Source organism: Mobula birostris, chromosome 25, assembly GCF_030028105.1.
Source record: "Mobula birostris isolate sMobBir1 chromosome 25, sMobBir1.hap1, whole genome shotgun sequence".
Lineage (NCBI taxonomy): Eukaryota > Metazoa > Chordata > Chondrichthyes > Myliobatiformes > Myliobatidae > Mobula > Mobula birostris.
Genome location: NC_092394.1, coordinates 53,602,776 through 53,620,408, shown reverse-complemented (window position 1 = coordinate 53,620,408; position 17,633 = coordinate 53,602,776). Strand labels below are relative to the sequence as shown.

Here is a 17,633-nt window from a genome sequence, read left to right as displayed (position 1 = left end):
TGTGCAAGTTATAGTAATTTGTAATAAATAGTATGTACAGTAAGATATACAACAGAACAGTCAGTGTAGCTTAGAAATACAATTGTGTCAAGCGTGAATTAATCAGTCTGATGGCCTGGTGGAAGAAGCTATCCCGGAGCCTGTTGGTCCTGGCTTTAATGCTGCGTTACCGTTTCCTGGATGGTAGCAGCTGGAACAGTTTGTGGTTGGGGTGACTTGGGTCCCCAATGATCCTTCAGACCCTTTTGACCTACCTGTCTTTGTAAACGTCCTGAATAGTGGGAAGTGGTAAGTTCATAATCACCATCACAGAAAACCATCACTGGCACAAAGAGACAGTACTGGACCAATTTGGAATCAAAGACAGGAGCTCAATAGTTGTGTCAGGACTTACACACTATCACTTCCTACAAGACATAAGGGGAAGCAAAAGTGATGATAAGGCATCATTCCTGAATGAGCTCATTGCCTTTACGTACATTATGATAGGGAGAATAATGACATTCCAACATGAGCCCCACAGCTTCTGACAACCCTGTGAACTCAGTGCTCGGGCTGGCATCAGAACATCCTTCAAGTGGATGAACCCATGAGAAGTGTTTGACCCAGACTGCAAAGCTGGCCAATTGCTGAAGATCTGTGCAGACCAGCTGGCTGGTGTATTCAGGGACATCTTCAACCACTTGTCTCTGCAGCCTGAGGCTCCAACCTGCTTCAAAGGGCATCTGTAGTACCAGTACTTCAATGACTGCCATGTGCTAGCACTTACATCCTTTCTGTAATGAAGTCCTCCTTGGTTATGGTGCGAATCAACTCCAGCCTTACAAGTGAACTGGGTCCTCTTCAATTTGGGTATTGCCACAACAGATCAACTGTGCTTATAGATTATCTGGACCTCAGTAACATAAATTTTAGGCTGATGTTCATAGACTACAACTTGGCATTCAATGATATTGTCCCCTCCAAATTTATCACCACGTTCCAAGGCAATGTCCTTTGTAGCTCCCTTTGCCTCTGGACCCTTTACTTGGTTGGCAGATCTCAATCAATGTGGATGGTTACAGCATCTCCTCCTCATTGATCTTCAGCAAGGATCAAGACTGTAGTTTTAGATCCTTGCTGTACTTACCTTACATCCACAATTGTGTGACTTAAACACAATTCCAGTACCATCTACAAATTCTTCAATTAGTCAACCATTATTGGCTAAATCCTAGGTGATGATGAGGCAGCATACAGGAATAAGATACCACTCCTGGTTGAGTGGTGCCAAAATAACAACTTCATGCTCAATGTCAACAATGTAAATAAGCTATTGTTGATTTCTGAAGGCCACATACTATTTCTAATTGATGGGTCAGAGCTGAAGAGAGTCATCCCTGCATCTACTCTGTCCAACTAGGATGAGAACTTAGTACTTTAAAAGGATCCAATGCCTTCCCGGCATAAATGATGGATACTCTGTCCTTGTGTTTCCAATCGGGTCTAGTCTGGTGGTGTGTGCGATCAAGTTTCCGCTGTCCATCTTGTTTACAATCAAATTCCACGTACTTTGTACATCTGAGTGAGATTTTTGTTTGTATCAGTGAGTTGCCCACATGCTGCATTCTCATGACCTTACCTTTGTCGGGTTGGGAAGACTGCTACTGCTAGTCCACAATAAGGCTCCAAGCAGCCACTTGGCAGAGGTGCAAGGTTTCTAAATTTTATTTCTAAATTTTAGCATCTATATAAAGTGAAATGATTGGTGTTACTATGTCAAAAGCATGATTAAGAGCATTAAAATAATAAGTTTCAAACTAATTTATTATTTTCCATCCTGTTTCACAGCCCTAAAATACCCATTCAAATGAATGGGCTTCCTCTGTCTGTACTCCATGGTGTAGAATTCAAGAACTGTTGAATTGTGGCAGGTTTCTGCCGAATCCATAGGTAGTGCACAGCAAAGAAATAGATGATAAAGTTAGGCCTGTGGACATCCTTAAACTGCAATTGTGCTATGAAATGCAGCTTCCAGCAAAGCCCAGCATCAAACAGTTTTGTGGCATTCCACTAATTACCTGAAAAAAGGTTTAATTATAAAATACTGTACAATATAATTTCATCTATATGTAGAGAATGACATGCAAGTTGGGTTTTTATCAGAGGACTGGTTGATCAGATTTATTTTTCTATCCGAATTTTCTGAGAGATGTCAAACTAAATGGCTATTTTTTTCCCTGTATGAAGCGAGTTGAGATGATTAATGTGTTCAGCAGGTTAAAGAACTGAATCATTACCTCGAGACAGAGAAGTCCTGCAGGACAGATTTGGAAATGTATGTTGCCGTTCTCAACACTCAGAGAAGTGTGCTGCAGGAAGATGCAGAGAAATTGCGTAAAGAACTGCATGAAGGTAACAGGAAGAATAGAACTATTATATTTGAAAGCTATAAATGGTGAAATAAAATGTAAAGTGGTTACAAAGCATCAATACTGTTTAAAGTAAAAAAATAATTAATGGAAATTTGACAAATAGTTCTAATTTATTAAATGCTCGAATGATTGCTGCAGCTCTTATTTTGTTTAATGGTGTTTGGATATCTCAACAGTTAATTTTCCATTCCCCTCTGCACCACTGCTTTAAGCCCTTTCCCAGCCCTTGATAACTGAGTAACCTATTCTCAGGGCTTTGTCCACATTCTCTTAACTGGCAGTGAGATAAAGTGTCCTCATGGCTTGTTGCTTTCCTCTTTTAGGGCAAATGTAGGGGAACGGGGCTTGAAGCAAGCCAAACTCAACTAAATGCAGCCAACCCAAGCCTCTGCCTTCTATCTTCCTGGGCTGTTCTTTCTTTGTTCTGGACATTTGTTTCATGTCATTGAATTTAGATTCCTCGTGTAAATGTTTTAGCAAGCCCTCCCTTTTAATGCCATCTAAGTGGCATGTTAGGGTTAAGAATAAAAGTTTTCAATGGTGATATTGATAACTAGGTTGAATTCTAGAGTAACTGCTATTTATATTCTTCAGTATAGTGAGGAACACGAGCATTATCTAGGAAAATAGAGAGTAAATGGCAGAGTCCTTAGCAGTGTTACGAGGGGTAATTGATAAGTTCGTGGCTTAAAGGTAGAAAGAGTCAATTTTAGAAAACCTAGCTCATTTATTTTTCAACATAGTCCCCTCCTACATGTACACACTTAGTCCAGCAGTCGTGGAGCATACAGATCCCTTCTTTGTAGAAGTGGTCCACAGCAGGGCCGATTGATAAGTTCGTGGCCTAAGGTAGAACGAGATGAGTTATTAACTTCAAACTTTCTGCATTATTACTCAGAGTTGAACTGCATGTGCATGTAACAAGAGCGTCTTGAACCTCCAGGTGGTCCACAGCAGGGGTGATCGATAAGTTCGTGGCCTAAGGTAGAAGGAGATGAGTTATTCAGCTCTCGTTACATGCACGTGCCGGTCAACTCTTTCAGTGAAAATGCAGAAGGTTTGAAGTTAATAACTCATCTTCTACCTTAGGCCACAAACTTATCAATCACCAAATGCTGTGGACCTTTTCTGGAGGTCCAAGACGCCAGGAAGGGATCCATATGCTACACGACCGCTGGACTAAGTAGAAAAAATAAATGTGCTAGGTTTTCTAAAATTGACTCCTTCTACCTTAGGCCACAAACTTATCAATCACCCCTCGTAATGTAAAAAGCAACCTTGAACTTCATGGCTATAATTTGCTGAAAGTGGTGGCATGAGTGGAAGGGTAGTGAAGAAGGCTATGCTCATCTGATGGGTTGGGGCATCATGTTGCAGTTATATAGTTATGCATTTGGAGTGCTGTGTACAACTCTGGTTCTTCTCAATCTGTTCTCCAGCAGATCTGTAGCATGTGTATTCTTTCTCCTCTTGTTGCCTATTAACTGCTGGCCATTGGCAGCAACTTCTAAAATTGCAATCAAAATAATAAACACGAGAATTCTGCAGACGCTGGAAGTCCAGAGCAACACACAAAATGCTGGAGGAACTCAGCAGGTCAGGCAGCATCTATGGAAATGAATAAACAAATGCTGTTTTGGACCAAGACCCTTCAGGACTGGAAAGGAAGAGGCATAGCGCCAGAATAAAAAGGTGGGGGCAGAGGAAGGAGGACCAGCTGGAAGGTGTTAGGTGAAGCTAGGTGCGTGGAAAGGTTAAAGGGCTGGAGAAGAAGGAATCTATGAGGAGAGGAGAATACAAAGAAGGAGGGGCACTGGAGGAGGTGATAGGCAGGTGGGAGGAGGTAAGAGGCCAGACTGGGAAATTAAAGAGAGAAGGGGGTTGGAACATTTTTTTTTACCGGAAGGAGAAATCGATATTCATGCCAACAGGTTAGATGCTACCTAGACAGAATGAGGTGTTGCTCCTCCACCCTGAGAGTAGCCTCATCATGGCAGAAGAGGCCATGGATCAAGATGTTGGAACAGAAACAAGAATGAGGATAGCAGTTAAGATGGTCGGCCATTGGGAAGTGTTGTTTTTGGTGGATGGAGCAGAGGTGCTTGACAAACCAGTCCCATAATTCACATCAGATCTCACCAACGTAGAGGAGGCTGAATCAAGAGCATCTGATACAATAAATGACCCCAACGTATTCACAAATGAAGTGTTGCCACATCTGGAAGGACTGTTTGGGGTCCTGAATGGAGGTGAAGGAGGAGATAAATGGACAAGTGCAGCATATTTGTTGCTTGTTAGGGTATGTGTGGGGAGGGATGAATGAACAAGGGAATCACAGAGGGAGCGATCCCTTTGGAAAGTGGGGGAGGGGTAAAGATGTATTTGGTAGGATATTTTTGAAGATAGCATAAGTTATGGAGACTTGTGGGGTGGTAGCTGAAGACAAAATGAATTCTAGCCCTGTTAAGGTGGTGGAAAGATGGGGTGAATGCAGATAACTGGGAGATGGAGATGCATGTGAGGGCAGCATCATTTTAGAGGGAGGGAGGGGGGCATCTCTGTCTGGTAAAGGAAAGCCTTGTCCTGGAAACAGAAGCAGCAAAGATGAAGGAACTGAGTGAAAGGAATAACTGCCATCTCCTGTAAATTTAAAAAAATTAGAGTTTTAGTCAAGATAACTGTAGGACTCAATAGGTTTATAAAAGATGTTGATAGACAGTTTGTCTCCAGAGATGAAGAAAGGGGAGGGAGGTGTCCGAAATGGACTCTGAATTTGAGGGCAGAGTGGAAGTTGGAGGCAAATTTGATGACAAGCTCAGCCTGGGTGCATGAATCAACGATAAATGCTGGAATTCCTCAGGTCATCTGTAAACCTCTTGAATTCCACATGTAAACTGAAGATATTCTATCTTTACTTCACACCATCCCTTGATTCTAAATTGCTTTACTGCTTTTCTGATCACCCATTTTCGACATAGAATTTTTCTCAGATACTGGGGAGATCCAAAATATTTCAGCTCCCTGCCACAATCTCATTTATCAACTATTGTCACTTTTCATCTCTTTGTGCCTAAGAATTAAAATTTATCTTTGACCTCATGGGAGTTTCCATTCTGCATTCTAGCATCACTGAAGCTGCAATAGTTCATTTTCCATAACTACACCCTTCTTTGTCTATCCTTGGCTAAACCTTTGCTGAAATCCTAATCCTAAATTTAATTACTCCAATCCTGTCCTAACCGTCCTTGCATCTCTTATTCTCAAATTTTCCAAATCTTGCTGGCTGTATCCTCACTCTTGCAATTTCTTTCATAATTCTTCTCAAATAATTGCAGAATTGCATCACTCTACCATAGAGATCATGCTTTTAGTGTACACTCTGGAAATTTCTCCTTAAGTCATTCTTTACCCCTGCCACCACACATGCATGCACACACAGACACTTCATTTCCCTTTGCCCCTAAGATGCTTCTTAAAAATCATCTCTGACCAGGTCTTTGATGGTTAACTCAATAACTCTGTGGCTCAGTGTCAAACTTGTTGGGGCTTCTGTGAGAAGCAGTGAATGTGCTACTACTGAGTTGCAGGTACTAAATAACTGGCAGATTGAGTTGAATTTATGACAGTTTACTTGATTCTGAAATCTGCGGGGAACCTGCAATTTGTTTGGTGAGGTTGATGTGTTGAAATGTTTCCACCAGTATGTCATCTTTTGGAACAAGAGAGACAGCAGCACAACCAGCTGAAGCACACATGGCAACGAGCCAATGACCAATTCCTGGAGTCCCAGAGGCTACTGATGAAGGATATGCAGCGCATGGAGAACATTCTCACTTCTGAGCAGCTTCGACAAGTGGAAGAATTAAAAAGGAAGGAGCAAGTATGAGAATCTTTAAAATCTATAATTTTATTTTCACTTCAGTGACAGAAGGAATGAGGCAGGCAAAGTTCTGCAGGTGGGCAGCAAAATTGCTCACTTGCAGATCTGCTTTTGCAATTTGGTAAACTACATTGCAGAATCTTTGAAAATTCATTAACTCTATTACATTCTCTTAATAAGTCGAAAAGCAAATACAGATTTGTCCCATAGTTGACTCTGAGAGCCCCCTTTAAGTTATTTGCATCTGATATAGGTAGGACACTAGATTTTTGGAGTGAAGTTATATTTGTACCTACAGGATTGTCTCCAACCTCTAAGCAATGTAGAGTTCTAACACACTTTAAAATGGATCAGAATTTTATTACATGGAATCAAGACATTCAGCTCAATTTGTCCATTCTGACCAGTGGACACCATTTTGTATTAGCCCTATCCCTCGGCACTTGATCAATATCCCTCCATCCCCAAGTGATTGAAATGTTTATCTAGAATCACTTGTTATAGAGGGATATTTACCAAGTACCTGAAATGCACTGCCTGAAAAAGTGGCTAATGTTGTCAGCAACACAGCTTCAGGAAGTGTTTAGAATCTAGATTCTCAGGCAGTGCATTTCAGGTACTCCCCATTCTCTGGCTGAAGAAAGTTTCCCTAAGATGCCCTCTGAATCTCTTTGCCCATTGCCCCAATGCCTTATAGTTTTAGCTACCTTTAATGTGGGGAAAAATGTTTCCCATCTCTATCACATAATTTTATACACCTGTATCAAATATTCCTCTTAAACTTCTCTGCTCTAAGAACAGAGCCAACTTCTCCAGCCTGTCCTCTAAACTCTTCAATCCACGCAATAAAGAACATAAGAAATCGGAGCAGGAGTCGGCCATCTGGCCCGTCGAGCCTGCTCCGCCATTCAATAAGATCATGGCTGATCTGGCCTTGGACTCATCTCCACCTACCGCCCTTTTCCCCATAACCCTTAATTTCCCTACTGTGCAAAAATCTATACAACCTTGTCTTTAATATGTTTGCCGAAGTAGCCTCTACGGCTTCATTGGGCAGAGAATTCCAAAGGTTCACCACTCTGGGAAAAGTAGTTCCTCCTTATCTCCGTCTTAAATCTACTCTCCTGAATATCGAGGCTATTTCCCCTAGTTCTAGTGTCACCTACCAGTGGAAACAACTTTCCTGCCCCTATCTTATCTATCCCTTTCATAATTCTATGTTTCTATAAGATCTCCTCTCATTCTTCTGAATTCATAGTATCCAGGACATCTTCAAAGAGACTTGCCTCAAAAAGGCGGCATCCATTATTAAGGACTCCTGTCACCCAGGACATGACCGGTGCTCATTGTTACCATCAGGAAGGAGGTGTGGGAGTCTGAAAGCACAAACTTCAATGAATCAGCAACAGCTTCTTCTCCTCTGCCATCAGATTTCTGAATGGACATTGATCCCATGACCACCAGCTCACTACTTTTTTTATCGCTATTGCACTACTTATTTCAAAGGTTCACTTATTATCAAAGTATACAACTCTGAAATTCTTCAATTCTCTGGGTAGCCATGAAACCAAGAAAGGCAGCATGATCATCAAACCCCAAACCCTACCTCCCCACAAAAATGGGACAGATATCTCAACCCCCAAATCCCCAACAGTTAAGTTAGTTTAATTTAACTGGTTTGATTTAACTATACAGTAGCATGCAAAAGTTTGGGCACCCCAGTCAAAATTTCTGTTACTGTGAATAGCTAAGCGAGTAAAAGATGAACTGATTTCCAAAAGGCATAAAGTTAAAGGTGACACATTTCTTTAATATTTTAAGCAAGATTACTTTTTTATTTCCATCTTTTACAGTTTCAAAATAACAAAAAAGGAAAAGGGCCCGAACCAAAAGTTTGGACACCCTGCATGGCAGTACTTAATAACACCCCCTTTGGCAAGTATCACAGCTTGTAAACGCTTTCTGTAGCCAGCTAAGAGTCTTTCAGTTCTTGTTTGGGGGATTTTCGCCCATTCTTCATTGCAAAAGGCTTCTAGTTCTGTGAGATTCTTGGGCCGTCTTGCATGCACTGCTCTTTTGAGGTCTATCCACAGATTCTCGATGATGTTTAGGTCGAGGGACTGTGAAGGCCATGGCAAAACCTTCAGCTTGTGCCTCTTGAGGTAGTCCATTGTGGATTTTGAGGTGTGTTCAGGTTCATTATCCTGTCGTAGAAGCCATCCTCTTTCCATCTTCGGCTTTTTTTTACAGGTGGTGTGATGTTTGCTTCCAGAATTTGCTGGTACTTAATTGAATTCATTCTTCCCTCGACCAGTAAACGTTCCCTGTGCCACTGGCTGCAACACAAGCCCAAAGCATGATCGATCCACCCCCATGCTTAACAGTTGGAGAGGGGTTCTTTTCGTGAAATTCTGAGCCCTTTTTTCTCCAAACATACTTTTGCTCATTGCGGCCAAAAAGTTCTATTCAAAAGGTTCAAAGGAACATCTAAACAAGCCTGATGCATTTTGGAAACAAGTCCTGTGGACTGATGAAGTTAAAATAGAACTTTTTGGCCGTAATGAGCAAAGATATGTTTGGAGAAAAAAGGGTGCAGAATTTCACGAAAAGAACTCCCTCTCCAACTGTTAAGCATGGGGGTGGATCGATCATGCTTTGAGTTTGTGTTGCAGCCACTGGCATGGGGAACATTTCACTGGTAGAGGGAAGAATGAATTCAATTAAGTACCAGCAAATTCTGGAAGCAAACATCACACTGTCTGTTTAAAAAATAAATAAATATTTTTTTAAAAAAGCAGGCCGAAGATGAAAAGCGGATGGCTTCTACAGCAGGATAATGAACCTGAACACACCTCAAAATCCACAATGGACTACCTCAAGAGGCACAAGCTGAAAGTTTTGCCATGGCCTTCACAGTCCCCTGATCTAAACATCATTGAGAATCTGTGGATCGACCTCAAAAGAGCAGTGCATGCAAGACAGCCCAAGAATCTCACAGAACTAGAAGTCTTATGCAAGGAAGAATGGGCGAAAATCCCCCAAGCAAGAATTGAAAGACTCTTAGCTGGCTACAAAAAGCGTTTACAAGCTGTGATACTTGCCAAAGGGGGTGTTATTAAGTACTGCCATGCAGGGTGTCCAAACTTTTGGTTTGGGCCCTTTTCCTTTTTTGTTATTTTGAAACTGTAAAAGATGGAAATAAAAAAGGTAATCTTGGTTAAGATATTAAAGAAATGTGTCTTCTTTAACTTTATGCCTTTTGGAAATCAGTTCATCTTTTACTCGCTTAGCTGTTCACAGTAACAAATTTTGACCAGGGGTGCCCAAACTTTTGCATGCCACTGTATATGTACTTTCTGTAATTCACATTTTTCATCTATTATGTTTTGTACTGTACTGCTGCAAAGACAACAAATTTCATGACATATTAATCCTGAGTGTGAGTGAAGGATGAAGATGAGGCAGTTGGTATGCAAGCAGAGGAGGTGTGCAGTGAGACTATATGGAAGGATAGGCAGACAATAGGGCAACATTGCAGTCAGTGGGGTGATTTGCAGTGTAATGGGGGACAAAATTGAGAAGGGTGATGAATACGAGACTGAAGGCACATAGTGTATGGAATAAGGTAGATGAACCTATATCACAGTTAGAGATTGGCAGATATGAAGTTGTGAGCATCACTGTGTTCTGGCTGAAAGAAGATTATAGTTGGGGGCATAACATGTAAGGATGCACATTGTATTGAAAGGACGGGCAGGTATGCAGAGGGGTTGGAGTGGCACTGTTAATTTTTTAAAAAATGGAATCAAATCCTTGGAAAGAGCTGACAGGATTGGAAGACGTAGAATCATGGGTAGACCTCAGGAACTGCAAGGATAAAAAGATCCTGATGGGAGTTGCAGGCCTCCAAACAGTACCCAACATCTGGGCTATAAATTAGTGGGAGATAAAAAAAAAATGCATGACAGAAGGTCAATATTATGATAGTCATAGGGGATCTCCATATGCAGATAGATTGGGGACAATCAGGTTGGTACTGATTTTCGGATTCCAAGAGAAAATTTGTAGAATGTCTATGAGATGCCTTTTTAGAGCAGCTTGTGGTTGAGCCCACTCGGGTATCAGCTATTCTGGATTGGCTGTTATGCAATGAACTGATTTGATTAGGGAACTTAAAGTAAAACAACTTTTAAGAGGCAGTGATCATAATATGATAACACTCGCCCTGCAATTTGAGAGGGAGAAACTAAATGTATCAGTATTAGAGTAGAGTAAAAGTAATTACAGAAGCATGAGGGTGGAGCTGGCCAGAGTGATTGGAAGGGGACACTAGCAGGGATGACAGCAGAGCAGTAATGACTGGAGTTTCTGGGAGTAATTCACAAGTGCAGGATAGATACGTCCCAAAGAAGTAGTAGTATTCCAAAGGCAAGATGACACAACCATGGCTGACAAGGGAAGTCAAAGCCAACATAAAAGCAAAAGATAGATAATAGAGCAAAAGCACATAATAGAGGAGGAGAAGATGGCAGTGCGATGCAGCGCCCTCTCTGGTGAATGATATCTGTTATCTGTCAAGTAGTGTGTCATGCACAATCCTGATTTGATGGACACAGACGTGAGAGTACGGAGGATCATCTGGAGAAACTTCTGAAATGCCTTCTTCGCTGCCGCTGCTACTGTGTGATCCAGAATCTCTGGAGGGGAAGGCCGCGAGTCCTCGGCTCTGCTTGTTGCTCGGCGGCCAGGGCAGGGTCGAAGCGCTCGGCAGAGGATGGTGCTTGGGAGGCTGTATCGGAAGGGTTGGTCGGAGGCTCGAAGTTTTCAGACGGACTCAGAGTTGACTGTGGTCAGGTACTTCCAATGCATCAGCAGTTGTCGGCGCCTGGAGGTTTATGGCAGGGAGAGTTTCTCCCCTTTGCCACCTGCTGTCAGGATTATCGGGAGTATCAGGAGTTGATCGGAACTTTTTTGTTTACCATGCCCATGGTCTGCTCTTTATCAAATTATGATATTGCTTTGCACTGCTGTAACCATATGTTATAATTATGTGGTCTTGTCAGTGTTAGTCTTTGGTTTGTCCTGTTCTTTTTTGTGATATCACTCTGGAGGAACATTGTATCATTTCTTAATGTATGCATTTCTAAATGACAATAAACGAGGACTGAGTGTCCTCATAATCTTAAAAAAAAATTAGCATGAAGTTAGAGGATTGGGAAGCTTTTAGAAACCAGCAGAAGGCAATTTAAAAGGCCATAAGTAGGGAAAAGATGAAATATAAATGTAGGCTAGCTAGATGTCAGAGGATACAAAAGTATTTTCAGATCTATAAAGAGGCAAGAGTGGATATCGAATCACTAGACAATTATGTTGGAGAGGTACTGGGGGACAGGAAATGGCGGATGAACTGAGTAAGTATCTTGCATTGGTCTTCATTGTGGAAGACACCAGAGGTATGCTGGAAGCTTGAGAGTGTCAAGGGCAGAAGTGAGTGCAGTTGTTATTACTAGGGAGATCTGTTGAGAAGCTGAAAGGTCTGAAGTCAATTGGACCAGATGGACTACAACCCAGGGTTCTGAAAGAGGTAGCTGAAGAGATTGTGGAGGCATTCATAGTGATCTTTCACTGGATTCTGGCATGGTTCTGGAGAACTGGAAAATTTCAAATGTCACTCTACTTTTCAAGAAGGGAGAGAGGCAGAAGAAACAAAATTATAGGCTAGTCAGCCTAACCCCAATGGTTGGAAAGATGTTGGAAATGATAATTAAGGATGAAGTTTTGGAGTAGTTGGAGACACATGATAAAATTGAATTGACTTAATTTCTTACATCTTCCACATACATGAGGAATGAAAATCTTTGTTACTTCTCCATCTGAATATGTAATGTGCAAGTTATAGTAATTTGTAATAAATAGTATGTACAATAAGATGTATAGCTGTACAGTCGATATAGCTTATAAATACAGTTGTGTCAGCTTGAATTAATCAGTCTGATGGCCTGGTGGAAGAAGCTGTCCTGGAGCTTGTTGCTCCTGGCTTTAATGCTGTGGTACTGTTTCCCGGATGGTAGCAGCTGGAACAGCTTGTGGTTGGGTGACTCGGGTCCCCAATGATCCTTGGGTCCTTTTTACGCACCTGTCGGTGGAAGTGTCCTGGACAGTAGGAAATTCACATCCACAGATGCACTGGGCTGTCCACACCACTCTCTGCAGTGTCCTGCAGTCGAGGGAAGTATAGTTCCCGTATCAGGCAGTGATACAGCCAGTCAGGATGCTCTCAATTGTGACCCTGTAGAAAGTCCTTGGGATTTGGGGGCTCAACCGTCTGAGGTGAAAGAGGAGCTGTTGTGTATTTTTCACCACACAGCTGGTATGTACAGACCAAATGAGGTCCTCGGTGATGTGTATACCAAGGAACTTGAAGCTGTTTACCTTCTCAATCCCAGATCCATTGATGTCAACAAGGGTGAGCCTGTCACCGTTCCTCCTGTAGTCCACAACCAGCTCCTTTATTTTTGTGACATGATGGAGTGGTGGTTTTCTTGACACCACTGTGTAAGGGTGATGACTTCTCTGTAGGCTGCCTCATTATTATTTGAGATTAGGCCAATCAGTGTAGTATCATCTGCGAGTTTAATTAGCAGATTGGAGCTATGGGTGGTGACACAGTCATGGGTATACAGAGAGTAAGGGAGGGAGCTTAGGACACAGCCCTGAGGGGCTCCTGTGTTGAGGGTCACAGAGGCAGAGGTGAGGGAGCCCACTCTCACCACCTGCCAGCAATCTGACAGGAAGTCCAGGGTCCAGCCACACAAGGCAGGGTGAAGGCTGAGGTCTCTGAGCTTCTTGTCAAGCCTGGAGGGAATTATGGTGTTGAATGCTGAACTGTAGTCTTAAGAACAGCATTCTCACAGAGCATCCCTCTTCTCCAGGTGTGTAAGGACGGTGTGTACAGCTGTGGCTATTGCGTCATCTGTCGATAGGTTGTGTTGGTAGGCGAATTGTAGGGTGTCCAGTGTGGGTGGTAGTGCGCTGCAGATATAGTCCTTGAACAGCACCTCAAAGCATTTGCTTATTATTGAGGTGAGTGTGACAGGACATAGATCATTCAGACATGTTACCTTGGTCTTTTTAGGTACAGGGAACAGGGACAATGGTGAATGTTTTGAAGCAGAAGGGCACTCTACACTGGGAGAGGGAGAGATTAAAAATGTCTGTAAACACACTTCCAGTTGTGTCGCACATATCCTGAGTAACCACCCTGGGATGCCGTCTGTTCCAGTAGCCTTGCAGCTGTCCACTCATTGGAAATACCTGTGTACTTCAGCCTCAGAGATCACCAAGGTGCAGGTCGCAGTGCCGGCTGTCCTCAGGGGCTCGGTGTTGGTGAAGTCAAACTGAGCGTAAAAAGGATTTAACTCATCTGGGAGAGAGGCAGCAACGCTGCATTTAGCTTTGAAGTCTGTGATGGTGTGCAGACCTTACCATAAACTGTGTGTGTTGTTGGTGGAGAGTTGAGTCTGGCTCTTGTCCTTGTATTGCCATTTCGCTGCCTTGATGACTTAGCTGCATTTCTTGAGTTCCTGGTGGTTACCGGCGGCGACAGTTCTGTCTCATGCATTACGCACAGAATTGTTGATCCAGGGTTTCTGGTTTCGATAGACCATGACCAATTTTTGGGGGGCAGCACCCTCGATGCACTTCTGGGTGAAGCTTGTGATCCCTTCCGTGAACTCAGAGACATCCTCATCACAAAAGATATTCCAGTTGACGTTGTCAAAGCAGTTCTGTAGCATGGAGACGGGTTGGACCAACAGAGGACAGTTTTAACAATGGCTGCCTCTTGTTTCGGCTTCTGCCTGTATACGGGCAGAGGCAGGATGGAGGAATGATCAGACTTCCCAAGCGGTGGATGGAGAAGCACTTCGTAAGCGTTGCGGAAGGGAGAGTAGCAGTGGTCAAAATAGGTCAAAGTCAGCATGGTTCCCTTAAGGGAAAATCTTACCTGACAATTCTGTTGGAATTCTTTGAAGAAGTAACCAGCAGAATAGACAGAAGAGAAGTGATGTATGTTATGTATTTAGGTTTTCAGAAGGCCTTTGACAAGGTGTCACAAATGAGGCTGCTTAGCAAGATGAGAGCCCATGGTATTACAGGAAAGTTACTTGCATGAATTGAGCATTGGCTGCTGGGCAGGAGGGATAGAGTGGGAATAAAAGGAGCCTTTTCTAATTGGCAGCCGGAGGCTAGTGGTGTTCCGTGGGATTCGATGTTAGGACTGCCTTTTACTTATAGTCAATTATTTGGATGAGGAGAAATTTCTGTAGCCAGATTGTGGTGAATCTGTGGAAATAGTTGCCACAGGTGGCTTTAGAGGCCAGGTCATTGGGTGTATTTAAGGCAGAGGTTGATAGATTCTTGTGAAGTCAGGGTGAGAAAGGTTATGGAGAGAAGGCAGGAGAATGGGGTTGAGAGGAAAATGGATCATCCATGATCAAATGGCGGAGCAGACTCAATGGCCCAAATGGCTTAATTCTGCTCCGATGTCTTAAGGTCTTATAGTCTTATTTATGGAGACTTGCAGTAGACTTTTATCTACCCTTTCACTGAATTATCCATTTGCAAGTCTATTTCCTTAGTGAATGCCAATGAAAAATATTCATTTAGAACCTCATCTAAATCATCTGGCTCCACCCATAATTACTTGTCTTAATGGACCTTAATTCTTTTGTTTACTTTTGGAATGCCTTTGTATTGCTGGCATCTGCTAGTGATTTCTTGTGGTGACTCTGCCTTCCCAATTTCCTCTTTTTAAGTATTTCCCTCTCTAATTTTTCTACTCCAGCAGGCATTTCTAGAGTAGAAAAGGTCTGTACCCCTAATATGCTTTCTTTTCTCTTTATCTATCTCTCAATGTCCCTTGATATTCAGGATTGCCTATACTTATTACCCCCAGATTTTACCCTTAAAGGAACATCTTGACCTTAGAACTCTTGCTATTTCTCCTTTGAATGTTTCTTACTGTGCCGATGTATACCATGTTGTGTGTACCACTCTCTCCCAATGTTAATAAATTTGGCTTTGCCCCAATTTAAAACCTTAATTAATGGATCATTCCTAAAGAACTTCATATCCGTTTTAAAATATATGGAGTTACTGTGCCTAATGCTGCTGCACAAATTTGCTTGGTATAAAATTATTTGGTACTTTGATCTGCATAGAAATCTTCAGCACATTACAGGCCCTTCGGCTCACAGTATGGTGCTGACCGTGTAACCTAAACTAGAAGCTGCCTACAATTTTCCTACTGGATAGCCCTCTATTTTTCTAAGTTCCATATACAGTACCTTAATAGAGTCTCTTAAAAGACCTTAATGTATCCGCCTCTACCACCTTCGCTGACAGTGCATTCCATGCACCCACCATTCTCTGTGCGAGAAACTTGCCTCTGACATCCCTCTTGTACCTACTTCCAAGCACCTTAAAACTATGCCCCCTCGTGTTAGCCGTTTGAGTCCCGGGAAATAGCCTCTGGCTATCCATATGATCAATGCCTCTCATCATCTTAAACACCTCTATCAGGTCACCTCTCATCCTCCGTCACTCCAAGGAGAAAAGGCCAAGTTCACTCAACCTATTCTCATAAGGAATGCTCTCAATTCCAGGCAACATCCTTGTAAACCTCTTCTGCACCCTTTCTAAAATATCCACATCCATCCTGTAATGAGGTGACCAGAACTGAATAGAGTACTCCTACTGGGGTCTAACTAAAGTCTTGTATAGCTGTAACATTACTTCATGATTTCGTAAGGCACGACCTGCCCTTGACAAAGCCATGCTGACTATCTCTAATCAGATTGTGTCTGTCCAAATGCTCATAAATCCTGCCTCTCAGGATCTTCTCCAACATCTTACCCACCACTGAAGTAAGACTGACTGGTCTATAATTTCTTGGGTTATTGCTACGCCCTTTCTTGAATAAGGGAATAACGTTTGCAACCTTCCAATCCTTTGGTACTTCTCCCGTCCCTATTGATACAAAGATCATCGCCAGAGGCTCAGCAATCTCCTCTCTTGCTTCCCATGGTAGTCTGGGGTATATTTCGTCTGGTCCCAGCAACTTATCCAACTTAATACCTTTCAAAAGCTCCTGCACATCCTCTTTCTTAATGTCTGTACACTCAAGCATTTCAGTCTGCTGTAAGTCATCTCCACAATTGCCAAGGTCCTTTTGTTTTAATTCAACTTAATTTAATTTAGAGATACAGTACAGTAACAGGCCCTTTCAGCCCAACAAGACTTCACTGTCCAATTATCATCCATGTGACCAATCAACCTATGTGAAACATGCAAACCTGTCATGGGGGAGAATGTACAAGCTCATTGAATCTGCCTTTGGCAGTGCATTCCTGACCCAACATTGCAAGTTCTTCGTTTACTTTTAGTTATTTTGCCTATCATTCTTTGCCTGGTTTTTGACACGCCCAGTTAGAATATGAGGTGTCCTTTTTCTGAGTAAGGGCACGTAGCTGTAGTAGCAAGTTATTCTGTCTACAACCCAGTCTATGAACATTGACTTTTCCAGTTTCAGGTGGTCTTACCCACTATGTTCTCCTCTCTTTCGAATCCACCTCCAGTCCTCCCAGTTTTGTTCTTTTCCCATATTCTCTCCCAGTTGCATCTACTTACTATCCTCACATTTTGTCCACTGGATCTCCTCCCTCATCATTCCACCAATGATATCCTTTGTGTTTATGAATGCCTTCGCAGAAACAGAAAGTCTTGTGACAGAGGTGGAATTTAAGTCTGATTCATTATCTGGTAATTATTACTTCTAGCCACAAAGCTACTATTTGTGAAAATCTGTCTGGTTCAGTTATTCCTGAGGAAAGTTACCACTGTTTGACTTTTGTATGGCCCAGGCTTACTAAAATGGTTGACTCTTAATTACTAGCCTTGTACACTACTTGGTCCAAGACTAGATAGGAATGGACAATAACTATTGATCTTGCCAGTGTTCATCAGGTCCTGAAAAATGAATAAATTTAATTTAAAAACATCACTCAGGAAATTCAGAGTCCAAATGAGATTTATTATCACTGATTTGTGACATAAAATTTGTGATTTTTGTAGCAGCAGTTCAGTGCAAAGATATAAAATTAATAATGACAATAATTTGCAATACAATATAAATAATGCAAACAGAGGAATAATGTGACAGTGTTCATGGACTGTTTAAAAATCAGTCTGTTTCTGAATCATTAAGTGTGCATCTTCAGCCTCCTGTACCAAAGGATTCTTAGTGATGTGTGCAGCTCTTTGAAGATGTCCTCGATGTT

At 42.2% G+C, this 17,633-nt stretch overlaps 1 protein-coding gene across 3 annotated transcripts in view; it reads left to right on the top strand.

Annotated features, from left to right (window-relative positions):
• The window catches only part of rabep1 (rabaptin, RAB GTPase binding effector protein 1), a 129,929-nt gene that overhangs the window by 39,601 nt on the left and 72,695 nt on the right, over nt 1-17,633 (top strand). For 2 of the 3 annotated variants that reach the window (XM_072242927.1, XM_072242925.1), the window contains exons 6-7: nt 2,256-2,394; nt 6,116-6,294. In XM_072242927.1, coding sequence (XP_072099028.1) covers nt 2,256-2,394; nt 6,116-6,294 — 318 coding nt within the window. The remainder of the gene's footprint in view (nt 1-2,255; nt 2,395-6,115; nt 6,295-17,633) is intronic. The other variant, XM_072242926.1, reaches the window with a different exon arrangement.